Below are 27,507 nucleotides of genomic sequence, written 5' to 3'. Positions count from 1 at the left end.
CTCTGCTGCATCATTCAGGAACAGACACCGTGTGTATAGGTCTTATTTTCCACTCTTTGGGAACTTGGTCCATAGTAATGAAATTCTCTAAGTCAGGATTTGACTGAAGAAGAACCAGAAATTAGAGTATAAAACTAGAATATATTTACACACACAGCACTGCAGAACCCTTGGTCATGCTTCAGACTGCAAATATATAGTGTTATGGCATTCTGCATCTTCTGTTTTCTGCAAATGCTCCCACACCAAATATTTTCACCCATGAGAAGAAAGTGGCAAACTCATACTGGAATATATGCACTAAATAAAAGATGAACTGCCACATAAATACCTTGAGGAAAGTGTAGTATGCGATTTCTTAAAAATGGTTTGATCTGTGAAAATATTTTCTGGTGGCATAGACCAAACCAAAGGATATCATCTTAGAAAACACAGAGAATTACCATTTTTATTTCTTAACTGTTCAAAACTTAACTCATTTGGTGGGCAGAGAGACAGAAACAGAGGCAGAAACACAGACAGAGAGCCTCCATCTGCTGGTTCATTATCTAAATGCCTAGTAAATTCCAGGGCTGAGCCAGCCCCAAATCAGAAGCCTGGAACACAATCCAGGCTTCCCATGTGAAAGGCATGGGCCCAACTCCTTGATGCATCAATTGCAACTTCCCAGGGTACACATTAGCAGAAGCTAAAATGGAGAGTGGAACTGGGACTCCAACCCAGTCACTATGGCTTGGAGTGGCAGTGTCCCAAGTGGCAATTTAACCACTGTGCCGAACACTCAACCCAAGAGTTCCTTTGGTCAAAATGAAAATATGAGAAATGCGTTTTTAAATTAGAAAAGCCTATCTATATTTCTCTTATTCAAGATAACTTATCATGGCTAATATTCTGATATATTACTACCATTTTTTTCAGTTAACTGCTTAGCAAAGCCACAATATAATGATATCTAAGCACTTTATAAACATACACTAAATTGTCTCATTTTACAGATAAAAAATAAGAATGCATTGAACTTAACTTGAAATTTACAAAAAAGTTAAAATAATAAAATGAAAATCACCATAAACTTTATCATCATATTTTGGGAACATTTTCATTTGGCTCTGTCATTTTGTTTTTTTCCTAGCCTACTTAATTTTAAAGCATGTGCAACATAGGAAAATTCATATGTAATAGCTACCATACTTGATTTTTAACTGCTCCCCACTCAGCTTTTTCAATACAATAATTATAAATACAAACCATGTTTACCAAGAGTTCTTAGCAATAGAAGTAAACATTCTGCTGCTCTCTGCGCTCTGACTTTAAAGATGGGAAGAAAAATCCTCATTTCAGTATCCCTCCAGCACAATGTTCCAATAGCGGTGTTTGCTAGACAAGTCTGGCGTGAATACCAGTCCTTGTTTGAAGTAATCACCACACATACTCTGGGCTTTCACCTGAGCTGTGAAGAGCAGACCACAAGCAAAGCATTTCCTGATACCAACAGCAAAGTGGAGGCCACAGAGAAATAGTCCACTGGGGCCTTCTGAGTTCTGGACCCCAGCTAAGTAAAGAAGATGCTTAGTTTTGTTTATAATATCTCAATTCTTAAGGAATAAATTTTGATTCAGCACTTGGTAGATTTGCAGAAGCCTTCAAGTGAACCTTTCGAGAGAGCTGTGCTATTATAAATGGTTGCATAGATGGGAATGTCTTTCTGTTGTCTCAGCATGCAACAGACCATTTTGAGTGGGTTCATACTTCGTGAGGAACCACAGGTTTTTCCTATTAAAATTAGTAGCTACTACTATGTTTTCTTTTAGAATTTTGTGAGAAAAATCTTAGGAAAGCCTGAATCTTTACTTATGTAGTCACATTTCTATCTGTTTAAGAAAACAGTTTTTCCTTGCCATTTATAAGTTTTGTCAAAATAATCAATATAGAGCCAGTATCGTGGCACAGTGGATTAACCACCTCTGCTGTACCATCATCTCACATCAAGGTGCTGATTCAAGTCCCAGCCACTCCATTTCTGATTCAGCTTCCTGCTAATGTGCATGGGAAGGCAGCAAGGTATTTGGGCTTCTGCTACCCATCTAGGAGACCAGAATTCCTAACTCCTGAGTGTTGCAGTCTTTTGGAGAGTGAACCAGCACATGTAAGATCTCACTCCCTCTCCGTCTCCCTGCCTTTCAAATAAACAAACAAATAAATAGATCTTTTTCTAAAAATCAAGATAATGTTCCTGCTTTTGATATTTTCTTAGAATCTCACTGTCATTGTTGGCACTGTAATAGTTTTTATATTCACAGGAATTTTCTTTAATTTTACCCTAAATTATTAAAATTTGTTCTAGTATTTTTTTTCCTTATGTATACTTGCAAGTTGTAGCTAATCTTTCAATTTTCAGACTTCCAACATGTCTTGTGACATAATTGTTTATAAATCTCCACATTCTAGGGAAACTTCTCTAGTTTGTTCTACACATCCTTGATAAAATTTTTCCGCAGTAGCAATTTAACCTTTAATTTAATTAGCAAAATTTAATTGGCTTTTCACTGTTTTTCTTTAAATCGTCTATATCCTCTCTTATCCTAATGTATCTTCATCTTCCATTGTTTTCTCTTTATGATGTGTTGATACCTTTTTTTTGCTAGATTCCTGGATAAATAAAATTCTATTAAAGATATTAAATAGTTTCCTAATCTTTTCATGGTTATTGTAAGATTTCTGCAGCTCTTGTGAGCGTTTTCCAGAAATGAGTTTATTCATAGGTCACACATTGTTGGAAAGTTCATTGTGTTTACTCATCACAAAAGGTAGAAATGTGTCCAACATTCTATACGTGTCACCTTTTACCCTCCACTTCAGTTTTAGCCTAAGCCGCACCTCGGAACTACACCCATGTGACAAATTCATAAACAGCTCTTTCAAAGATTCTTATCATCATGTTTGTTCTCTCATGACCTATTATCCTGACATTGAGTTTTTTTCTGCCCTAAGTCCTAGACTCTCTGGTGCTGTAAAAGTGAAGAACATAAAGCATTCAATTTCCAACTATTTATTCCTAACAGCATTTTGTGTCTCTACTTCCCTCCCTATGTTTTGTATATACATATATTTTGTATGTGGGACCACCATTCTTGTGCCAAGAAGTTTCTTTAACAGAGTTTCCTTTCTGCCTTCCACCTGCAGTATCATTGGTTATTTTGTAGAAACTATGGTTTCTAAATAATCCAAAGTAAAAGAGAAATCTTGCTGTGTAGTTGGGAGGAGGGAGATCTGCTGAGAAGGGAAGGAAGGAAAGAAAGCATTCACTCTACACTAAATACCCCTGGATTAAGGAAGACTACACTGCTCAGTCTTCTGGTTGGCCTGGGGCTTGAGGCTTTGGTTCCAAAATCGGACTATTGAAGAAGGATAAGAATGGTTCTAGGTGGCGCCACAGCTCACTAGGCTAATCCTCCGCCTTGCGGCGCCAGCACACTGTGTTCTAGTCCTGGTCGGGGGGCCGGATTCTGTCCTGGTTGCCCCTCTTCCAGGCCAGCTCTCTGGTGTGGTCAGGGAGTGCAGTGGAGGATGGCCCAATTGCTTGGGCTCTGCACCCGCATGGGAGACCAGGAGAAGTACCTGGCTCCTGCCATCGGGTCAGTGCAGTGCGCCGGCAGTGGCAGCCATTGGAGGGTGAACCAACGGCAAAGGAAGACCTTTCTCTCTGTCTCTCTCACTGTCCACTCTGCCTGTCAAAAAAAAAAAAAAAAAAAAAAAAAAAGAATGGTTCTGTCTCCTTTCAGAAAGGCAGGCTTTCTGATGCAATGACTCAGTACTGCAGGTGGTCCCATGACTGTCCTTTTCCCTTTAAATCCAATATGTCTTTCAGGAAATTGTTCTTAAATTTTTGTCATTGCCTTGACTGGCAGTCCCAGTTTAACCTATTTTAAGAATTCTGGTCTGTTTCTTTATATTCAAGCATATTTAGTGACAAGTTCCAAGAGCTGGTTAGGTGTTGCCAACCAGATACCATTTTAAACCAAAAGTCAAGATTTGCATCAGCTCTTTTTAAAGGGCATCACATTGAAAGTTTGCGTTCAGATTCTTCCTTGGGGTGTGACTTCTGCCTGTGGGTTCTTCTTTACATTTGCGTCTTTACCTAGAAATGATAACAGGCCTGAGAAGAGAATATTTATTTTTAGTCTTGCCATTTGCAAGGCCATTTTCTCAGAAGATGCTTAGGATAAAAGCATGTAAATCAATCATTTCATCAAAATAATAGCTTTCAAAGTATTATTTTTTCCATTTGGTTGTTGTTTTTTTCTTCTTTTTTTTTTTCACTATCTAAACCATACCTAGGTTCTATATAAAAAAGAATTTTGGATTTTACATCATAGAAAAAAAAGTTTCTCTTGGCTTGATTTGCTGGTAAGGAGGTGTGCGAATGGCCTCAAGTTATACATTTGCAGAGGAAATACCATCCAGATGCTTAAGTCAGCCTTTTCTTGGCAGCCAACTAGGAACCACACTGCAACGGAGTGCAAAATCTTTAACAAAAGAATTCCAAAAGCTCTTACCTTTGGAATGGACGTTAATTAAAAGAAACAGTCATACCCTTCAGAATCTGAGGTGAACTACTATTCATCAGAATTCATCACACAATTAATATCATGAACCAATTTGCAAATGGAATAGTAGGAAGAAATTTCGAGGTGAGAATAGAGAATGGACGTATTCTCTTACCCAACTCACTATCCTTCATGTGTTACAGTAAAGGGGGAAAAATGAACACTCTGGTCATAACAAACTGGGCAGATTTTGTTTTCGGAGAGGTGTTTGCCATTACATATTGCACATAATGTATGGCACTGTTAGGAGGAAAAAATTGGAGTCAAAGTGGCTGGAAAGTTAGGTCTGCTCTGTAGCGCTGTGAGATTGTTGACATCTGCCGAGGTTGGAGCGCTCAGTAAGCAGGAAATGGGGTGTCACTCTGAGTGGTAGTTTACCATTATCCTGGCATCCTAATGAAGTGTCTGCAGTGCACAGAGCTTCTGGATGGCATCTTAACGCACGGCTAAGCAAAAGCACTTCTCTCCCTGTCACTGTCATCCATCTGCCTGCACCCTACTGTAGCCAATGGGATGGAACCATGCTACAATGTGCTCTAAGCCATTTAGAGTTGCACATTGCATAATCAGTCCCATCAAATATGTAAAAAATGGCTATTATTGGTTATTTTCCTCAAACTCTGGCACCTGGAGTTTGATACATTAAAGTTAAACTTTCTGAAGTGCTGTTTTTGCTATTAATTCCACTTTCCCCCACTTTCTGAACAGAGAAGAGTTGCATCCTCATTGTCTTAAGTCTTGTTAATGGAATGAAAGAATTGCATGAATATTCATAAAAAAAACTTCACTGTACATCACACTTGGCGAATGCATCAATTTACAATATAATGGAATGATCATTTTCTTTGAGAGAACCATTTTTAAGTAAAGGAGAACTCCCTCTGCAGTTTGGTTATTTTCTTTTTTAGGGCACACGATTGAGTTTGCAGTGAGTTTGAGGTCTTTTAATAGATATCTTTAAAGACAGTGCATTTCACAAAGTACATTTGCATTTTAAGCTAGTATTGTCAATGCCAGATGATTAAATTTGGAGCTTTAATATTACGTCCGATGAAATTCAGACGCACTGGAGAGAAGGATGTCTGTTATTAGGCGGCCTAAGTAGAGCAGAGTGTGTGTGTGATCCTCTAGAAACTTCTGCAAAGCAGCTGGGCTGTCATGGCAAGACTGAAGTGGCAAGATGGTCCCAAAGTTGAGGAGGAGCTTTCTGTTAATAGACAGGGGCAACGGGAATCTGCTAAACTGGGGCAGGGGCTGGGGGGAGCAGGGAGGGGACGGTTATATAAACAAAAGGGCATAACATAATTTGGTTGCATCAGGAATTTTTTCACAGACATTAAAACTATGGTAAACATAACAGCGGGGAAGCTTGCACAGCCGCACAGTGGGAAGCTTAAAGCGTCTGCCCGAGCTGTGCCTGGCTCCAACCACTGCTAGAAGTCCCGGACTTTCATTAGCACTCAACAGTTCACCCAGTTCCCCAGAAAAGGAGAGAAATCCAAGCATCAAAGCTCTTCACTAATTATTGTAAATGCTCCCAGGTTACAGTTTTTTTTTTGGGGGGGGGGCAGGGGGGTGAGGCAATAATGGCAGATGATGTTAAACCAGAACAAAAGAGTCCTTGTGAAATGAAAAAAGAATCAAAGGGCTTGCTAGCTGCTTGTTTGCTTGCTTGTTTTTACATCATTGTAGCCATTCATTAGATGGGTAAGGCCAGATTTTGAAATATCAGGCCACCATTTTACAATGAAACTTTAAGATTGAACCAAATTATGTGTCACCACTTTTGAACAGTTAAAGCACAGGTTAATTTCACAAATTACCTCTTGCTCAACTCCCAGATTTATGCACATGTATCTCACAAAACTCTGAAACAGAAACTGTTTCCTTTGCAGGAAAGTTGTAGTAATACAGAAATAATATTGAACCAAATGCAACAAGGTAGGCCGGGCAATGCATATCCCTGCAAAATACTCTCCCTCAGATTAAAGTGTGCTTTTTTCCTTAAACAATGGGTTCATTTGAGAGAAATGTAGTGCTTGTACAAAAAGAGCAAGATCTACTATTGATGCCCATAAACATTGAAGATGATAGGTTTTTTTAATGGAATATAGGTGTTTATTTTTGCTAAAACCAGCCTAGAGAATCTGGCTTCTCCATTCATATCTCCCCAGCTGCTGTCTGCAGTACAGCGCATCAGCTTTCCTTCATGTGTGAGCATTTCTCCAGAACTCATTTGCAAAAGAGTGGAAGCAATATTAAACACCACATCCAAACCTCTTTTAAACACACAAAGAAATGGGAAAACACATCAGAACTAGACCATTGAGAAAATCTTCCTTTCAAATTTACTGTTTGCTTCACATGCTAGCATAAAATATCCCACAAAGTCCCGTTTGTGATCCATTTGAAACAATCTTGATTTGCTTAAATGGTCACATTCTTCTTGTACATTTCTTCCTAAATGCAAAAGTGGCAAAGAATTCTCCTCCCTCTTCATTATAAAAGTGCAGAATTTCTGGCTTGTTTATTCCTAATGGAACACTTGAGAAAGAAGAAAATATATAAATATCTCTTTCAGAAGATTAGTTGTCTCAATCTTTATAAAAGAGAGGATTTGTTCATTATTCCTCCACGGTAAACAACTTGGGCTTTGCATTGTAATTTTCCATTTTCAAATTAATGCATTTCACTTTACATACTTGGTGCCATGGTTCTCAGACATTGAACCTTTTAATATCCTATTTCTTCAATACTATGTATAAGTATATGTCATCAGGACATTGATAGAGTTAGAATCCAAGCATATTTTTAAAACAAATTTATTGAAGGAACTTTCTAACAGACTCTTAAAAACTCACAATTTAACAAAACAAAACTGTTTTACTCCTCATGAGAATGCATTTCAAGGCATAAGATTTCAGGCTAGAAATAACCTGAGTGTTTGGAGTTTTTCAAATAAGCATAAGAACTTTTGTCTGATATATTGGTAAGTATTCTATTGACAAGGTCAAGAACAGAAAATACTGGCCACCAATTCAGAAGAGACAATGATGATTAAAGAAAAAAAGTAGATGGTTTATCAACTTCAGGTTCCCAAGTACTATGAAGTTTTTTTTACATAATGTGCAGTAAAGTCCTCTGACTATAATGAAATTATGCCCATATGTACACCTGGTTCTTCAAAAAATTATATCAAAGATGTTAATGAAAAATGGCTAATATTTTCAGAAAACTATACAGAGAGAGAGAGAGAAAGAGAGAGAGAGAGGGAGAGGAAAGCAAGCTGTGGCAAAAAACCTAGGCTCAGCAGCTTTCTGGGGGAAATGGTGAAATGTGACTATGTGATTTATAATGAGAAAAGGTATCTACAACATACAATTTTCTACCTAGCTGCAAATAATAATTCATAGTGATGTCCCTTCCAGATAAAAGACCTTTGCTATGTAGGACCCATGTGGTAAAATGATCATGATAAATGTCAGACCAGTGCAGGTAACGGCTTTACAAACCATTAAGATTAGCTGGCTCTTTTTTCCGATGATAACAGTAACCATGCTGTGACTCTATGTGGTAATAATATCTCAGTCCTGATAAATGCCAGAGCCAGGCAGAGGTGTTTATCATTCCCAGTTCAGAAATGCTGACTAAAGTTACCACATGTTGCCTGTTTTTCTTCTTTCACAATAGTCCCACAGTTAATTAAAAAAAAAAAAAAAGCTGAATCACAAAATTGTTTTATAATCCATTACTGAAAAGATTTTGATGTTTATTTAGTTAATAACTCTTCCCTGATCTCAGTGTCACTTCTGTGGTCATGTCACATGAACTGGCTGGACAAAGTCTACGACTAACCATTATCTCCTCTTCATACATCTTTTGTTCAAAATGAATGGTATAGATACAGCTTAACATACTCCCTTAAAAACATATATTTTAAACTAAAATATAGGGGAAGTACTTCTTAGATCACATTTTCCCTAATTGTGAGATAGATCCTACTCACTTTCAAGTGAATTTTTTTTAATGTTCTAGAAATTTAATTTGTCTACCAATGGAAAGTGTGAGGATACTATATACTAAAAACTTCAAACCGTGAAAATTTTTTGTAAGATTTCTACCCTTGTGAAAATGTACAAAGAAAATGCTTAAATATGGAGTTGAGTATTAAAATCAATTAGTGCTTTATGATGATTTTAGAGTCAGATACACATGAATAAGTACACTTTAAAGAACATTTTCACAAAGAGCACTGAATTCTGAAGAAATAAGATTTTATTTCTCAGCATGGACCTAAGGATAAATCAGTGCCATTTGTAAGCCACAGAAATGCCCTTGGCCACCATGACACCTATTCTTCGAAGAACAAGCAGTTCTACAGGAGGACAAGGTCATGCTTTTCCTGTGAGGAGTGGTGCTGGGGTGTCAGCCACTCCTCTCCTCTTCAATTCAAAGTGGGACACCTCTGTAAACTAAGGAGTGCAAGTGTGGTTTCAGAGTCAGTTTCAGGATGGTCAGTTTCAGTCAATGTTATCATTCTAAGATCAACTGCACCAAAGCAATATCCTTTATTAAAAGTTTCCTTAATGTTAAAACATGAGTACTCTTTCCAAATTCGCCCCAATGTGAGATAAATGTACCAGAAGTTCCTTGGTTAACATAATTAGATGAAAAAGAAAAGATATTATCACTTTCAATAAATGTATTTAAAGATGTATGAAAAGTCAAGCATAATAATTTTGATGACCCTCAGAAATTAAGTGGAATTTTATACTCATGGATTTGCAAAACTTTAAGTTGTTTTGAATGTTTTTTTGCATAATTAGCTAACAACAAAAAAGTTTTTTTGAGTTTAATAATCATCTTAGATGATCCTTTCAGTCAGAAGATATGATATGTATTATACTCAAACATCTGTTATGGCATATTTGGTATTTTATCTGACCCTTTTGTATTGCAAAATGACAAAGATAGGAACGAACTTTCTATCTACTGCAGGTTGCACCACAGGCCTTAATAAATAGTGTTTTCTTCAACCAAATATACATGCATTTGTTTGGCACTCTATAAAATATTTAAGGAATGGCTAAATTATTTCCTTTATAATAATTTTCTCACTGTGCACTGCCAGAATGGGAATACATATGGAAATAAATAGAAGATGCTCTTAACAAGATTGTTCCTTACACTACTTCTTTTTTTTTCAACTTTATTTAATAAATATAAATTTCCTAAGTACAACTTTTGAATTGGCCGGTGCCGCAGCTCACTAGGCTAATCCTCTGCCTGCAGCGCCAGCACCCCGGGGTTCTAGTCCCAGTTGGGGTGCTGGATTCTGTCCGGATTGCTCCTCTTCCAGTCCAGCTCTCTACTGTGGCCCAGGAGTGCAGTGGAGGATGGCCCAAATGCTTGGGCCCTGCACCCGCATGGGAGACCAGGAGGAAGTACCTGGCTCCTGGCTTCAGACTGGTGCAGCACGCTGGCCATAGTGGCCATTTGTGGGGGTGAACCAATGGAAGGAAGACCTTTCTCTCTGTCTCTCTCTCTCTCTCTCTCACTGTCTAAATCTGCCTGTAAAAAAAATTTAAAAGATAAACAACTTTTGAATTATGTCAGCTTATCCCCCCATAACCTCTCTCCCACCCATAACCGTCCCTTCTACCACTCCCTCTCCCATCCCATTCTTCATCATGATTCATTTTCAATTATCTTTATATGCAGAAGATTAACAGTATAAACTAAGTAAAGATTTCAACAGACTACATCCACAAAGATACACAAAGTATAGAGTACTGTATGGGTAGTAGTTTTACCATTAATTCACATAGTACAACACATTAAAGACAGAGGTCCTATACAGGGAGCAGGTGCACAGTGACTCCCATTGTTGATTTAAGAATTGACACTCTTATTTATGACATCAGTAATCACCCAAGGTTCTTGTCATGAGCTGCCAAGGCTATGGAAGCCTCTTGAGTTCACCAACTCTGATCTTATTTAGACAAGGCCATATTCAAAGTGGAAGTTCTCTCCTCCCTTCAGAGAAAGGTACTGCCTTCTTTGATGGCTCGTTCTTTCTGCAGGAATCTCACTCACAGAGATCTTTCATTTAGGTCATTTAGGTAATTTTTTGCCACAGTGTCATGGCTTTCCATGCCTGCGAAACTCTCATAGGATTTTAGCCAGATCCAAATGCCTTGAGGGCTGATTCTGAGGCCAGAGTGCTGTTTAGGGCATTTGCATATCTATGAGTCTGCTGTCCTTACACTACTTCTGTTTTTGTTTTTGTTTTTTGCCAGGCAGAGTTAGATAGTGAGAGATACAGACAGAGAGAGAGTTATAGACAGTGAGAGAGACAGAGAGAAAGGTCTTCCTTCCATTGGTTCACTCCCCTAATGGCTGCTAAGGCTGGCGCTGCACCTATCCGAAGCCAGGAGCCAGGTACTTCCTCCTGGTCTCCCACGTGGGTGCAGGGACCCAAGGACTTGGGCCATCCACCACTGCCCTCCCGGGCCACAGCAGAGAGCTGGACTGGAAGAGGAGCAACTGGGACTAGTACCTGGTGCCCCAACCAGGACTAGAACTGCCAGTGCCGCAGGTGGAGGATTAGCAAAGTGAGCCACAGCGCCAGCCTTCCTTACACTACTTCCAACAGCATGTCCTGGATAGCATACTGTCTCCTGGACCAAGACCAGATTTCACTTCTGGAAAGTGCACTAAAGTTTATCATTCAGCTGAAGCTTGCCTCACTTCAGGAATCCGTACGTATGGCCATAGGTAGGCCAGAATATTTTTGATACTAACATAAACTGACAATGAAGAGATGTTGCCATTAAAAAAGTATTTAGAAAGGATTTCACGGCCTATTTATTCAAAAAAGACAAAGTATTAACATCTAGAAAGAAGAGTGAGCATGAACATAAGGAAAAGTGTGCTGGAAGTGAGGTGATCAGTTCTGATTTTTGAACGATCCCCACTACAGAGAAAAGCAAGTCTGACTTGAGTCACAAGGATTCAGCCCTTTCTGGGTCTTTGCTACAAATAATGCACCTCTTTTTTCAAGGTGAACGTTCTGACAGAGCTAATCAATGTCTAAATCCAAATTTATCAGGCACCTGCAGACATTGAGAATGTGCCTTCCTTTTAAATAAATATAAAATATAACTTTTCTGTTTTTTTGAGGGAGAAGGTGCAGAATCTTGAAAAATTGTGAATTGGCAACTGCACTTTAGCCTCAATGCGAAGGTTATTGCTTGTTTATGATGCAATGATGCTTCTATCCATACTGTGTCTGCTTCAGAATTTTAACCAAACACTCTGATAATTTACAGCATTCTATGTATTTACAAAGCTATTGCATACTTGCAAGCTATTCCTGCCTTTAGGAAAGGGGCAGTATAGAAGAAAATTTAAGATTTGCATGATTTTGGAAACAATCTTCAAATAGGAAAAATCAGATGTCAGAGCTCATAGAGAAGACAATTACAAAGAAAAATTTTAAAAGGAAAGGGGCTAACATTAAATAGCACTTGTTATGTGTATTAAAACATGCAATTTCACAAAATTCCCATGAGGTGTGAATAGTTTTTCTGGATTTTAAAATTCTGTTTATTTGGGAGTCAGAGACAGAGAGAGCAGCAGGCTGCACAAGTGAGAGCACTCTTCTGCGTGTAATGGCCAGAGCTGGGGCTGGGCCAGGCCAATATGAGTCAGGAACTCAGGTCTCCCATGAGGGTGGCAGGAATCCAATCACTGGAGCATCACCACTGCTTCCCAAGATCTGCAGTTAGCAAGAGACTGAAACGAAGAGCAGAGACAGGCGTTGAAGCCAGGCACTCTGATGTAGAATATGAGCACTTCAACCAGTGTGCCAAAAGCTAGACCAAATGCTTGCCCCCTATATTTTTCCCACAGAAAGGATATTCCCTCTCTCTCTCTAATTTCTTTCTTTCTTTCTTTCTTTCTTTCTTTCTTTCTTTCTTTCTTTCTTTCTTTCTTTCTTTCAAAGGCAGAGTTACAGAACGCAGGAAAGAGAGAGAGAGAGAGAGAGAATATCTTCCATCTTCTGGTTCATTCCCAAAATGGCTACAACAGCCAGGTGGGGCCAGGCCAAAAGCAAGAGCCAGGAGCTTCTCCTGAGTCTCCCACGTGGATGCAAGAGCCCAATCACTTAGGCCATCCTCTGTTGCCTTCCCAGGCCCATTAGCAGGGAGCTGAATGGAAAGTGGAGCAGCCGGGTCTCGAACTGGCACCCATATGGGATACAAGCATTGCAGGTGGTAGCTTTACCCACTATGCCACAATGCCACCCCACCCCATATTTTTAAGTAAAGAATTGAAAGCATCAGAAATTTAAGCAACTTGTCCAAAATCATACAGCAATGCAAAAATTCTCAGTTCTTCCAGATTCCTTCACGGTATACCACTTCTCTTATTTATAATGTGAGTTTGAAGAATGTGTACATTGTAACAATTTGTGAGGTTTGAATTTTTCCCAGACTGTCTCTTCTAAAGTAAATGTAAACTATTTAAAGACATGAAACTATTGTTTTCATACTTTGGATGATTCCTCAACCCTCAACTCAAGTTTTGTCTTTTAAAAACATATCCTCAAAGACTGGTAACTAATTGTAGGGTAATGCTGAAACAAATAAAATCTTCTCTAAGGCTACTCACACCTCCACCATACAAAAGTAGAAATTGGATGGAAACTAGAGAACTGCTTTTTACCAAATATAGCCCTGACCTATAGTGACTACCATGTTTTTCATACAGGATACATTAAACATTCCAGAATAACTTTCAGAAGTGCAACAGCTGTGGTACTGCTGACCTCCTTAAAATAAAGAGATACAGTTGTCCTTTAAGAATTATAGATAATAAGATGAATAGTGCTCCCTATACATTGGGTGGCGAGAGAATCCAGTCTTTTCTTCCTCTGGATGAACCTATATAACAAAGCAGAATTTATTTTAAAATATGATTTAATGTGTGGCTATAAATAAGTAAAGAAAAACAAAAGCTTGGATGATAAGGCCGGAAAAGTGCCCTGAGGTCATCAGGCCCACAGTTGTTCACTGTGCAGATCTCTTTCCATGGTCATATAACTTTATCTTATCTCTTTTCTAAGAGGCATTTGGTTGTAAATGTCCTTGTTTCAGCAGCAACATTTCACGCAGATAAATGCAAATGTAACTATTATAAACCATATTTTAGAAAACATACCCTGAAAAGCAGGAAATCGAGAGAAAACTATAAACTCAGACTCTTAGCATAACATTAAAAGCTATTTCCCTCCATGGGAAAGACAGTACTTCTCTAAGTAGCATGGGGTTGTTTTCTAAGAAACTCTTTGACCACAATGAGTTTGAGTTGTTTGAAAAAGATAGGGACGTAACCTGATTTAACATTACACATTGTATACATTCATCTCGTTGCCATACTGAAACCCCATAGACATGTGCAACTTAGATAATCATCAAAAAAAGAAAAGAGGGGCAGATGGGTGAGGCGTAAGCATTTGTGAGAAACCGTTGAGACTCACTACTGGATGGCAAAAAGTTTTATATGGAGCTATGGTTTCAGAGTGCAGACATTGAAGCGGCTCTACGATCCAGGCTGGGACTAAAATGGAGGTATTAAAACATAAAGTAGATACAGAAATAAATCATAACAGAATGAGGATAGGAAGCAAATGTAAATGAAATGGGGAAGAATTATGATGTTCATTATTTCTGTAAAGATTTTTTGTCTCTTTGTATATGCCTTATCTAAGAGCTTCTTCAGTTCTCTAAGTAGCAAATTGTCATTCCCCCACCCCAGTCATAATGTAAAAAAGTCAGAGCTATCTCAAAGTCTTCTCAAAACTTTCAGTGCTTCACGATAATGAGAAACCATATGCTGAAGGAGAAATATTAATAGAAAATGCTGTCTTTCAGATGCTCACTGAATCAATTGAAGACAGTTGACACATCTTTAGTAAGCCGTGTATGAATCTTAGCTCATTAACCACTCCTGTATTATGTATGCTGATTCCAATTCCTAATATGACACATCAATAAACCAGATCTGAAAAGGTGTCATTTCGATTTTAATGTATCCAATTGTATTTTTAGATGTTCCCCCACTTAGTAGCGTTTGCGTTATTTCCTGATTTTACCAGCTATGGAAGAGTGGGTGTGGTATTGATTTGAATGAGAAAGCACTACTTTCCTATAATTTTTTCAAAAAATTTTGTTCTGATTATGTTGTAAGAAAAACTTGTTCCTTCTGAATAGTTCAGCTCTCTCAGGCATCATGCAGTTCCCCTCTAAGAGTTAAGTACAACTTATCCACAGACATGTGTGTACCTCTTTCCAACTGCGTGATACCTCAAATATGTGTGAATGAAGAAAGGGAGAGAGAAATATTTCCATAAAATATTATTCATGTAGAATGTTTCTTATTGGCACACTTGTTAACCACCATATACTTTTATAAGGATTTTTATGTATAAATGAACTGCTCACCAATCAGATCATCAACTTCGCAGCCCATCAGAAAGCATTTATGGCATTGTTTAATGGATGGCTACCATAGCAATTGTGTTTCACCCACTGGCATCCTCTCAGTTCAAGAATTTGCAAGTACATTTTGAATGTTCACTACAACCAGATAGTAGGCTAAGTGCTTGAAATAAATGGAGAACCAGACTCAGCAGAATCTCAAACAAGGTGAGGGGGGAGGTGACCGTTTATAGAGTGCTTAGTTTTACTAGTCATTGTGTGCATGTCACATTACATACTATCTTATTTATTCCATAAAACTACTTTTAGGTGTTCTTCAAAGAAACTTGTCCAAGACCACATGACTCATAAAACTCTGCTACAGAATTCAAACCAAGGTTTATCTGTGTCAATCCATGTTCATGTCTTTCATTATTAGTTCACAAATTCTTGCTTCATTAATTTAATCCACACATACCAGTACAAACGTTGCCCATCTTTATTCAGAATTTTCTCTATTTAGTGGGAAAACTGACAGACATTCAAGTGGTAGGTAGACTATGTGAAGTGTTTTATAAGTAGAAGCTCTAAGTTCAGTGGAACTTGCGTGAGAGGGAGAATCAATCATAATTCTGTTACCTGGTCGCTTACAAGACTTGATAATGTTTTCATTCCTGCCAAGTGCTATGGCAGTGACCTTGCAAACCAAGTATTCCCAATGAAGCAATGTCCATCCTTTTTAAACCCATGCTGACTGTATCACACATTCTCTAATACTGAAGTTTTTTGGATACAGCTATGAAGACAACTCTCTACTTAATAGCTGTTTGTCAAGTTTAATTTATGGCTTCAACCGCTGTAGCTCTCAATGTCAATTAATCCCCTTTTTCAAGAGTCTGACGTTGATCTGATTATTATTATAGTTGAAAATTTTAAACAAATGAAAAATTTCTCCTCTCTTCACTTCCCTCATCCACATTCCCAGTATCATCTTAATTGCTGGAACCAAATAGTTCACCATGTCCCCAGGTACATTACACTGCTAGCGGTGTGCCTGGCTACACATAAGGTATCCACCTCTTGGATTTTTGTGTGCATGTGTATAATCATTGTTGTGTGGTATTGGCTTCAGAGGGGTAGGTACAAGGTATCCAATCATCCTTAATAGCTCTGTACTGGGTATATTAAGCCAAATATACTATCATCTTTATTGACTTATTTTACTTCATTTTCTGAGTTAGGCCTCAGGCCCAAACTGGTCATTGGAAAATCATGTTTTCTTGCCATCATTAAACTACAAATGGGCTTTCTACTCTTCAGTGGGAAAAAATTAAGTCTGTCATAAGCTATGATGTTACAACTTTTTTCTCCTTCTCTCTACCCTTTGCTTTTTGTTTTTTGTTGTTTTTTTTTTTTCTTTTTTCATTTTCAGATGTCCAGGCATATTATGCTGGGACTCCTCTAAGAATAACTGCAATTTGGAAAGCTTTGACTGCTGGAGGCATTTTTATAGGACTTTGTGGTTTTAGGAAGAAAAAAAAAAAAGCCTCCAAGCAGACTATAAGGAAGACTATCCCCATGCCATTTTAGCCAAATGTCATCTTCGACAGAATTTTTTTCTTATAATTCCTTATAAAATGTTGCCTTTGCAACAATGTGTCAAAGAAACTACCAGTTTCTAAGCTAATTCTCTTATACCACTATATTAAGTTTATAAATATATTAACAGGAGATTATGATTTGGGCTTCTGGAAATACATCTTACTAGGAACTCTGTTTGACCTTAGTATCAGAGACCCATTCTCAAAGGCTTAAGGACCCAAGAGTTTATTTTCCTATGGCAAAGAAACTCAGAGGTGGGAAGTACAAGACTGTTCTGACTGCTTCACAGATACAAGGAAGTTCTGTCAGGCCGTGTGTTCCATTCTGCATAGATTCAATTTCAAGGTCATCTCACAATGCAACCATTCCATCTATATTCTAAAAAAACAGGAAAGAGAAAGCTGAATCCCAACAACAGTTGGCCTTAAGCCTCATTGGCCAGATTTGGTCACCAGCCCAATCCATCTGCCAATGGCCCCTTTGGGCTAGGTATATTGCCATTCTCTCCACAGGATTGTCTTGCTAAGAGGATGGCCATTGAGTAGATGTCCATGTTACCTATCATTTTCCTACACATCATCTCTTCTGGTGGTGGATTATTTTAAAATGATCAGGAGGTCTGTGATGGAAGTTAGAAATAAAGTATAGAAAAGGAAAATACTTAAGCAACTGTACCTAAAGTGTCTGAGTTCATTAAATAATTACAGTTCTGCATGGGTGTGTCCTGGTTAAAAGTGTGCGATGGATTTGCTAGTGTTCTAAGTAACTCAGTTGGTTTTCCCATCCATGCCTATAAAAGCAAAAGGAGGCCAGCGCCGTGGCTCAATAGGCTAATCCTCTGCCTAGCAGCGCCGGCACACCGGGTTCTAGTCCAGGTCGGGGCGCCGGATTCTGTCCCGGTTGCCCCTCTTCCAGGTCAGCTCTCTGCTATGGCCCAGGAGTGCAGTGGAGGATGGCCCAAGTGCTTGGGCCCTGCATCTCTTGGGAGACCAGGAGAAGCACCTGGCTCCTGCCTTCCGATCAGCGAGGTGCGGCCAGCCCCAGCGCACCGGCTGTGGCGGTGGCGGCCATTGGAGGGTGAACCAACAGCAAAGGAAGACCTTTCTCTCTGTCTCTCTCTCTCTCTCTCACTGTCCACTCTGCCTGCAAAAAAAAAGAACCAGATGAAGGAAAGCAATCTTTGTGGTTTGCAGTCTTCAGCAACCCCCTGTTGTGAGAAATGTATACAACCAGGTATTCAGATATTTCCATTTTCATTTTTTTGCACTCTCTTATTTTACAGTAAAACCAAGGTCTGTCACAGAGAAATATTAATACAGAACTCATTTTAAAAAAAACTTTTGCCCTTCCACCAATTTAAGCGAATAGTAGGACATTTGTAAGTGAATCACACATTCCTCATTCTTATTGCTGCTGTAACAATATCGTTATTTCAATGGCTCAAAACAGCACAAACTTAATTTCCTACAGTCTTGGGGTTGAGGGAGACACGTCTAAAATTAGTTTCACTGGGCAAAAATTCAGATGTGGGTAGGCTTCAGTGACATTTGGAGGTTCTTTTTCTTACCTTTTTCCTAGTTAGAGGATATCATCATTCCAAAGCACATGACCATTCATCTCATAATCTTTCACTACCTGCTTCTATTGTCACATCACCTTCTCTCTCTGATTCTCAACCTCCTGTTTCCTTCTGATAAGTACATTTCTTACTACATCAGGCCTACCTAGGTAATCCAGAAAAATCTCTGCATCTCAAAAATATCTGATTTAAGCATACGAGATTATCCAGAAAATCTCTCCATCTCAAAATCTGATTTAATCACACCTGCACAGTCCCATTGCCATATGCAGTCCCACAGTCACAGATTACAGGAATGAGACATGGACTTCTTGGTAAGGCCATTGTTTACTCTATCACACTTTGCAAATGGGAGATTTGAGAAAAAAAATTCAGTACTGGATCTTAAGAGGAATATTGTGTCACAGTCACACTGTTGCTGCATTGATGTTAACATGGTGTAACTCAGAGCCCATGTAATAAAACTCCACCAGAACTAGATTGAGTATACCTATTCCCTTTGGTGACTGATCAGGAATTCCAGTTGTGAAGTCAGTCCAAAATTCTTCTAAGAAAATTCTCTCATGTACCTATTAAATTTCATTCCTTTCTGACTTTCTTTTGTCTTTTTTTTTTTTTTTCAGAAAAGCAAGACAACAACACAAGAGTTGAAACTGTGAAGTCTCTTGTACAAAAACTCCCTGCACCAAATCGTGACACCATGAAAGTCCTCTTCGGGCATCTAACTAAGTAAGTTGTAAGATTTCTGGGTGTGTCACATTATAGTCATTTCCTAAATGAGCAACATTTAATTTCAAGTCTCTTAAAGAGTTTCCAAATGTGTCCATCTCATGATTTCCCCTATAGCTGACCTAAATTTTTCTGCAGAAGCTGGAGAATGTACTACAGATAGGAAGGAGAACTTACAAAAGGGACTTCTAAAAGGTTTATTTTTTCCTGGCCTTTTCAACATGTAAATGTTTGCTGATTGATTGTCAGAACCACCGCCAGGACCTGGGATGGGACATCTTGACTTTGTTATCTAATGTAATAGAAAGAGCATGAAATGATTCCAATATGAGTTCAGGCTTAGTCCCACTGTGTACCAAGTACTGGGATTGCAAATATGTGATTTAAACTCTCTAAAATCCAATTTCCTCGTTAGTAAAATGTCAGTTTCGATTGATAAGGTGTTGTCTATATAAACAGCTAAGAGAAGAGTATTCTAGGAAAAAAGTCAAATGATAAGACCCACAAGCCCCAAAGAGTTTAATGTACACTCAGCTCTCCATATCCATATGTTCTCTATCTACAGATTTAAACAAACATGGATCAAAAGAATTCAGAGAAAAAAAAAACTGGGTCTGTGCTAAGCATGTATAGGCCTTTTTCTTTGTTGATAATCCCTATTTAATACAATACAACACAGTATCAATATGTTTGGTATTATTAGTAATTTAGAGATTTAAGTACACTATAGGATGTGTGTAGGTTAAGTGCAAATACTACAGTATCTTATATAAGGGATTTGAGCATCTACAGATTTTGGTATCCACAAGGGTGCTAGAACCTTCCCCCACAGACACAGAAGGGTGACTATTTGAGAAGCAGAAAGCAGACCAGGCTGGCTCTTGGCTGATGAGCTGGCCAGGTGGTGGCAGGAACTGAGGTCCTGCACATAAGAGGAATCAAGTGTGTCTCTTAGGGTTTCAGTTTGGGCAGTTGTAGAAATGACAGTGCTACATACAAAGATGGGCGAAACTATAGGAGGAACAAATTCAGTAAAAGAGCAAGTTTAAAAGCTCTATTTTGGACATGTTAAGTTTTAAATGACTCAGTGGCCTTCTGTTATCACATTCTTTAGATAAGGCAGAATACAATACAAGTGATGAAATTTTGGCTTCCACCATAGACACATAGTAATATTGAAGCCTGATGATAGAGTATCAGATAGATTGGACTGTTTGGCCTTTGTGAGATTAAATCTCCTTAATCATCCATTCCTTGTAATGAGTCATTACTACAGATTGTTCAACTAATCCATTACATGATTTATAATCGTGAATATAATGCATGCAGTTGTACAAAAAATTAGCAAACGTGATGCCTCTCCCTTAAAGAGTGATATTTGTTTACCAGTTACTCTTAGCTTATAGAGCAGAAGTAACTAATATGTCCTTCCAGACCTATTTCCAGGTACATGCAAACATATGTATGTGCATATAGTTGCTTCTACTGCTAAAGTGCATCATACTGCTCATTTTGTTCCACAGTTGTTTTGCAAAATATGAACAGTCTTCTGTATCATTAAACAGATTTGACTTATTCTTTCTAATGATGGCATAGTTACCCATGGTATGGATAATCCGTAACTTGCTGAATCAGACGTTGCATTAGGAAACAGGTTTAATCTAATTCATCATATTAGATTCTCTCTTATTTTATCCTCAGAGAGGAGCTTTGTCCCAGAATTCAGAATATCCCTTGTTGTCAGAGTGTCTCGTCCTATCACTGCCACATCATGGCAACAGAGGGAAATTCAGTGTGGTTAGGTTAGTAAAAGGATTATGGACTTAAAAGAAACAGAGAGACCTATGGTCTAACCCTCGTTCTGCCTTGCCATTATGATGTCAGGCAAGTAAAATTGGATTAAATAATATCAATTATGTTTTGTGGTTATGAGAATTAAATGAGATAATGCATATAAAATGCCTGGCACAAGGTAAGCATTCCTCAAATATTAATTCTTTTCCTTAGGATTCAGACACACCATGAAAAGGGTTTCACATTACAAGTAAATACTGGAGTTCCTATCTCTGAAACTTTAACTGAACAAAGTCATAAAACAAATGGAAAAGTATCCTCTGCAATGCAATGCAACACCTAGTCTTGGAGTTCCTGAGAAATATCCATTACTCAAGTCTCAATTATTCCTGTATTTTTTTAACTTAAAGGATGTCTATAAAATGAAGAAACTAAGAGTCAGCTAAACCCTCCTACAACACACATACACACACACACACACACACACAGCATCTATACAGATTAAATTCTTCAAAGGGTGAGGCTCCTCCATGACCATATCACACAATCCCAGTATTCACAACTAAAGTCTGATTGTGTTTATCACACCTAAATGAATTTCCTCATATTGTTAGAACCTTTGTTCAGCCTAATAGAGATGTAAAAAACTAATGAATTAAATCTTAAATTAAGACATAAGATAAGATTATTTTATCTCCTTCCTAGCATTCACATTTGAAGATGTATCACTGTAGATGAGGCTAAGAAGTGTTACTTGCCAGCTACCAACCTTTCTTGGATGGTGTGACCATATTCCGCCCTGCATCAATTTATAAACTGGATTTAATTATGCACAAGTGTGTGCACACGATTATATCTTGTTAAGCATTTTTTTTGCTAAGTTTTTGATAAACAGCCAATCGTGGCATGTCATCAAAGCCTCAGAAGACTAAATAAGAAGATTGTTTAACTAGAATTTAAATATATTCATGTTTGAAAGAATCATTAGAATGTTTTCCTTAGTCTTGATGCATTTGGTAGTTCTTCAGAAAATCCACCGTCAACACTTGTATGGAGTGTTTATTCCAAATTGTTGCAAATATATATATATTTTCAAGTTTGTTTAGTGAGGGTCAGGGAACATAATGAAGTGCCAAAAATTCCACTTGACCTACGTACTCTGCAGTCAACGGAACAGATCACCATTTTTGCAGAGCTTTGAATTAAACTTTCTTCTCAAAGCAGAACAGCTACCAACTGAGAAAGCTTAATATGGCACAGTTGGACTAGAAAGAAGGTGGATGTAAATCCTGTCCACAAAAGCCAGAATATTTAAAGCGTTGTGATTATATTCAGCATAAAATTACACAATGCCTGCATAGGTTGTATAGTTTCAGAGTCTAAAGATGTTTAATCATACTCAAGTTCAAGTGCTCCTGTTATCATAGCTTGAGACCAGGGATTCTGAATAAGCTATCACCTCAAAATACCATCAATCACCAATATTGATTAACGGTCGCTTTCAAAAACTGGCATTATAGTTAAAGACCCCAGAAGATCCTGTGGTACCTTCTGGATTGTGATATAAATAACAAGTTCTAGCTCTATAAAATATAGATCAACTGCATTTTCCTGTTTTTCTACTTCTGGCAGAAATAAAGATGATGCCAATCAACAGGAGACCTAAAAAGACAGTTTACTTGCTGATGAGTAGTAGTTGGAGTTTGAGAGCCAAAGAATTAAGAAGCAGAGAACCACTAAAAGATTACATGCCAGACAATTGCATGAGATGCTTATTGTTTATGAAAGTCATCTGAAAACTGTGCTGGGTGAAAGAGATAAAAGGAGAAAAGAAACCCATAGGTCTCAAGGGGATTGTAGTTGGATCGTAGTGATGGACATCAATTGGAAATAAGTGCTCCAAATCTTGGGATTTTTTTCAAAAGAAAGTACTCAAAACTTTTTTTTCCCTCTCATTTCTTTATCCCCTCTATCCAGTTGTCCTCAGAGATAAGTCTGAGGTTTCAGTGCTGGGTAATTCTGAAAATAGTCCCCTTGACAGCAGTTTTTTCAAAAGTAAAAGAAAGTATTGTTTAGAATGGTACCTTATCTCTGTTTTGCAAGTGTAGACAAGGGAATGAGGAGGATGGCCTTCTAAAAAACTAATGAAATGGGGTGAATCCCATTTTGGCACGTGTATATTGAATCAAATCCTTAATATGCAGTTGGTTGTGATGTAGCAGCCAGCATATTGAGAAAAAAGTATCTGCAGCATGTCCCAAGAATGAAGACCTTTCAAATCTTCATACATTTTAGCATTTCATGTACATCAATTTCACCATTCTCTCCTAAGTAACATAGAAGGAAAGAGTTTATGAAGATACAAATTGTTTGTGATAGTTCTGTTGCCATGGTTTAAACTCAGAAACAGCATATGTGTTCTGGAGCAGTGGCTGGGTTATATAGAACGTGTACATGATGTTTACTTAGTGAAATGGGGTTCATGGCTTTGTTTTTAATTTGAGCGAAGTGGTAAATGAAATCAGGGATACATATTTTACATATTCAGAAAGAGTATAATTATAAATATGTGAAAATTGTACATACAGAAAAGACTGCAAAATATTTGCTAAAATGTTAGTACTTCTTTGAGTTATTGAATTGTAAAAGTTTTTCATATGTTTCATTTTATACCCTAACAATGGTATGGAAAGAGACACTGAGGGTGAGGCAACAAGAAAGATCTAGCTTGGGAGTAGGACCAACCTGAATGTGGGTCTTAGCTCTGCCACTTCCTGGGAGTATATGTAACCTTGGCCAAGTCACTCAAATCTAAGCTTCCACTTTTTTCATCTGTAAAATGGAGATCGCAATAGAACTTATTTCTGTGGTGAAGAGTGTATGAATAATGCCTTTAAAAAGTCATGCACATTACCAGCCGGCGCCACGGCTCACTAGGCTAATCCTCCGCCTTGTGGCGCCGGCATACCAGGTTCTAGGCCCGGTCCAGGAGCCAGATTCTGTCCCAGTTGCCCCTCTTCCAGGCCAGCTCTCTGCTGTGGCCAGGGAGTGCAGTGGAGGATGGTCCAAGTGCTTGGGCCCTGCACCCCATGGGAGACCAGGAGAAGTACCTGGCTCCTGCCATCGGATCAGCGTGGTGCGCCGGCCGCGGTGGCCATTGGAGGGTGAACCAATGGCAAAGGAAGACCTTTCTCTCTGTCTCTTTCTCTCACTGTCCACTCTGCCTGTCAAAAAAAAAAAAAAAAGTTAAAATAAAAAGTCATGCACATTACCTAGCAAATATTAGGTAGCAAATACATTTTGTATGTATAAGTATAGGAAGAATTGCTGTGGCAGTGTGGAATGAAATTACTGTCAGACTTCCTGGACTCTGGAAAATTCTACACCCATCTCAGAATCTTTTTTCCAAAACATGAGTTTCCTTATTGGCCTATCTCAATCGGTTCTCCAGAGTTCCGGTGAAGCTGTTTTCACATGATTAACAAGCCACATGACTCTCCTGTCCTCATGCCCAGTCCCAACTCTATTCTCTCTGGATTCCCCGGGCATCCTGGCCAGCATCTTGTATCGTGGTCTCAGTTTCAATCCTTTTCACCTTCCAGGCAATAATTTGTGATAGGATCTAATCTGTCTCATTTGGGGACAGATGTGAAGATTAGAAACAGGAACAGATCTTCCAGTGCTTCTCATCAACAGCCTCCCCTGACAGTTTCCTAGGGACAATTCTCTTGTCTTGGTGTCTAACATGCAATGATTCTCGCAGTGAGAACACAGCACCGACTTTCTGAAAGCCTGGTGACACATTTTGAAGCTGGTAGGACCTGTCCCTATGCCTCAGTTTCCAGTGTAAACATTACCAGAATCTCATCACCTACATCTCCAACGGGCCTGGCACTGAAACTCCTGTTGCCACTACTGTTAGTAATGTGTTCTAGCTGTTGACGTCGTTTTCCACATTTTTATTTCCAAGATAAAAATAATACATGGTAATTACCAAAAATTCATAAAATAAACACTAAAGCATTTCCACAGAGCTAAATTGAACTAGTTAGCCAGGTTTACTCTGTGGCATGCATTTTGGAAGCCAAAACAATCTCAATTTTTTTAAAGGAAGGAGAACATAAAAGGTCTCCTGCCTGCCGATGGGTCATTCAGAGAAAGTCAAAATGTATTAGGAAGGAGTTGGTTTTAAAGATGACTTACGAAGTCATGGCATTCATTGATTTTTGAAAACAGCCTTGGAAAAGAATATATTGGTTGCAGATTTTTGATGCAAATAAGCATGCTTGTAGGAGACTTACACATTGTAAAATAGGTTGAAAGGAGAGCTAAAAATCTTGCCATTTGCATTGACTCTAAGAAAATTGTCCAGCTGTTCATGGAATTCCAAGGTGAAAAAATGATATGGCTGAGTAGACAAATCTCATGGAAGCACGCCAGTTGAACGCTGAATTGAAATGAGAAACTGTTGACTGTGGCTATTTTGTGAGAGTAAACCGATATTTAAAGCTTCTCTGTGGTCTTCATGGACATTAAATAAAATATTCTACAAAAGCATGTCAGAGGCAACTTAAACGATGATAACCTGGAAACATAACGGTTGCATGAGGAAACAATGGTGAGGAACTATTTCATCTATTCTGTAAAACACACTGTGGGCATTTCTGATATTTTGTGGAAAAAAACTTAGATATGGTTGAAGAACAGACTTCACAGCCCACAAGACTCACCCTTCTTTCTGGTCATCAAGAGCAATGGCTCGTGGCTGGTGCTGTGGTGCAGCAGGTTAAAGCCCTGGCCTGCAGCACCAGCATCCCAATGTGGGCACCAGTTCAAGTCTCAGTTGCTCCACTTCCTATCCAGCTGCCTGCTAATGTACCTGGAAAAGCAGTGGAAGATGACCCAAGTCCTGAAGAAGCTCCTGGCTCCTGGCTTCAGATAGGCCCAGCCCTGGCCATTGTGGCCATTTGGGGAGCAAACCAGCAGATGGAAGGCCTCTTTTTCTTTTCTCTACCTCTCTCTGTAACTCTGTCTTTCAAATAAATAAAAATGAATCTTTTAAAAAAAAAGCAAAGACTGGTGAGGCTCTTTGCCTCCCATGCAGACCTCTGAATGCGCAGGTCTGGTGTGCTTTGGAGCAGGGTATGTTTTTCTGTGCTGTCTTCTGGCACTGCCCCCTTCAACCACAATACCTGATATCCAACGACTTGCAGGCCATGGGTATTTTTACTGGAAAATGAGGAACCTGTACAAATTGTTATTTTCTTTTTCTCTCTCTTTTCTTTTCCATGGTTCCCCCAACCCCAGAGGGACAGGGGTTGCAAGTTGTTTAAAATAAGCTAGAAGCTTAATAGCTCCTTTGCTTATATATTTGAAGTATTTGAAATGGCACCCTAATCATTTTGAAGAGCTAATGTACTTCCTATGGGCCTAAAATTCCTCAACTGGACTCCTGTGGCAGAATTTGGCCTGGTAGTTAAGAAAATTAATTACTCTGATCATGAGGGTGAAGCAATAGTTCCCAGCTCCCTGTAGTAATCATTAAAATGTCATCTACTTAGGAGACATCTTGGCACGGAATTTATAAGGTTTGTGAGCTGGGGACTAAGGTTCATTGAACCTTCCAGTAGTGAATCCTTGTTTTAGGGGAAGACTTTAGGAGATAAGATTTTTAAGACTGGAGTGAAACTATTACTTTAGATTTAACATTTGAATAGTAATATTTACCACTGAATAATAAGAAACAAAACCAACCTTAGAGTGACTGCTATCTTATCTTTCCTGGTTAGTGAAGGTGCATGTTATGGGGTAATTCCTAATAAGAGGTAGATATTTTTTAAGTTTCCCCAGCTTTTTCTACTGTGAATCTTGGCCTTTTACCTAATGGAAAGAACTGAGGATTTGGAAGGAGAAGACATAGGCTCAAGTCCCAACCTCAGACCTTAAAAATTGTACAATGTTCAGAAAAAATTTTTAATGTCTCTAACCCTTGCTTTTGCTCATTTGTGAAATATAGGTCAAATAAATTCACATTTGTGAAAATGTTTGTTAACTATAAAATCCTACCCACTAATTCCTTCAGGAAGTTTTAAATGAGGGCTTGCTGTGTTCCAGGCCTGAATGAAATCAGGGATTGTCAGACTGTGTCCATGGGCCACATCTAGACTGCCTATTTTTGTCAATAAAGCTGTATTGGAATACACACATATATTTGTTTATATATTGCCTATGGCTGTTTTCACACTACAATGGCAAGAGTTGAGTACTCACAAGTTACACAAAGCCAAAAATATTCACTCAGCCCTTTCAAAAAAAAAAAAAAATACTCCTACAGAAAGGCCATTGTGGTACAGTGGGTTAAGCCATGGCTCAGAACACCTGCATCTCATATTGAAGTATAAGTTCCAGCTGCTCTGATTCCTACCCAGCTTCCTGCTAATGCATCCTGGGAACAGCAGCTCATGGCTTAAATGTCTGGGCCCCTGCCACCCATATGGGTGACCAGGATGGAGTTCTTGGCTCCTGGCTTTGGTCTGGCCCAGTCCTGGTTGTTGTGGTCATTTGAAAAATAAATCCAAAGAGAACTTCTCTCTCTCTGTGTGTGTGTGTGTGTGTGTATGTGTGTATGTGAGAGAGAGGGATACTCTGCCTTTCAAATAAAATGAATAAATAGACATTAAATAGACATTAAAAATAAGAAGAAAAGAGAAAA

General features: G+C 38.6%; 1 protein-coding gene across 2 annotated transcripts in view; it reads left to right on the top strand.

Moving 5' to 3' along the window:
* The window catches only part of ARHGAP15 (Rho GTPase activating protein 15), a 659,666-nt gene that overhangs the window by 574,632 nt on the left and 57,527 nt on the right, over positions 1 to 27,507 (top strand). For both annotated transcript variants that reach the window (XM_017342824.4, XM_089329237.1), the window contains one exon: positions 18,896 to 19,001. In XM_017342824.4, the coding sequence (XP_017198313.2) occupies positions 18,896 to 19,001 (106 nt within the window). The remainder of the gene's footprint in view (positions 1 to 18,895; positions 19,002 to 27,507) is intronic.

The sequence above is a fragment of the Oryctolagus cuniculus genome, chromosome 3 (genome assembly GCF_051225735.1).
Source record: "Oryctolagus cuniculus isolate XC-2025 breed Fujian yellow rabbit chromosome 3, ASM5122573v1, whole genome shotgun sequence".
Taxonomy (NCBI): domain Eukaryota; kingdom Metazoa; phylum Chordata; class Mammalia; order Lagomorpha; family Leporidae; genus Oryctolagus; species Oryctolagus cuniculus.
Note: the sequence above shows the minus strand (reverse complement) of the source record. Positions and strands in the feature narration are given on the sequence as shown.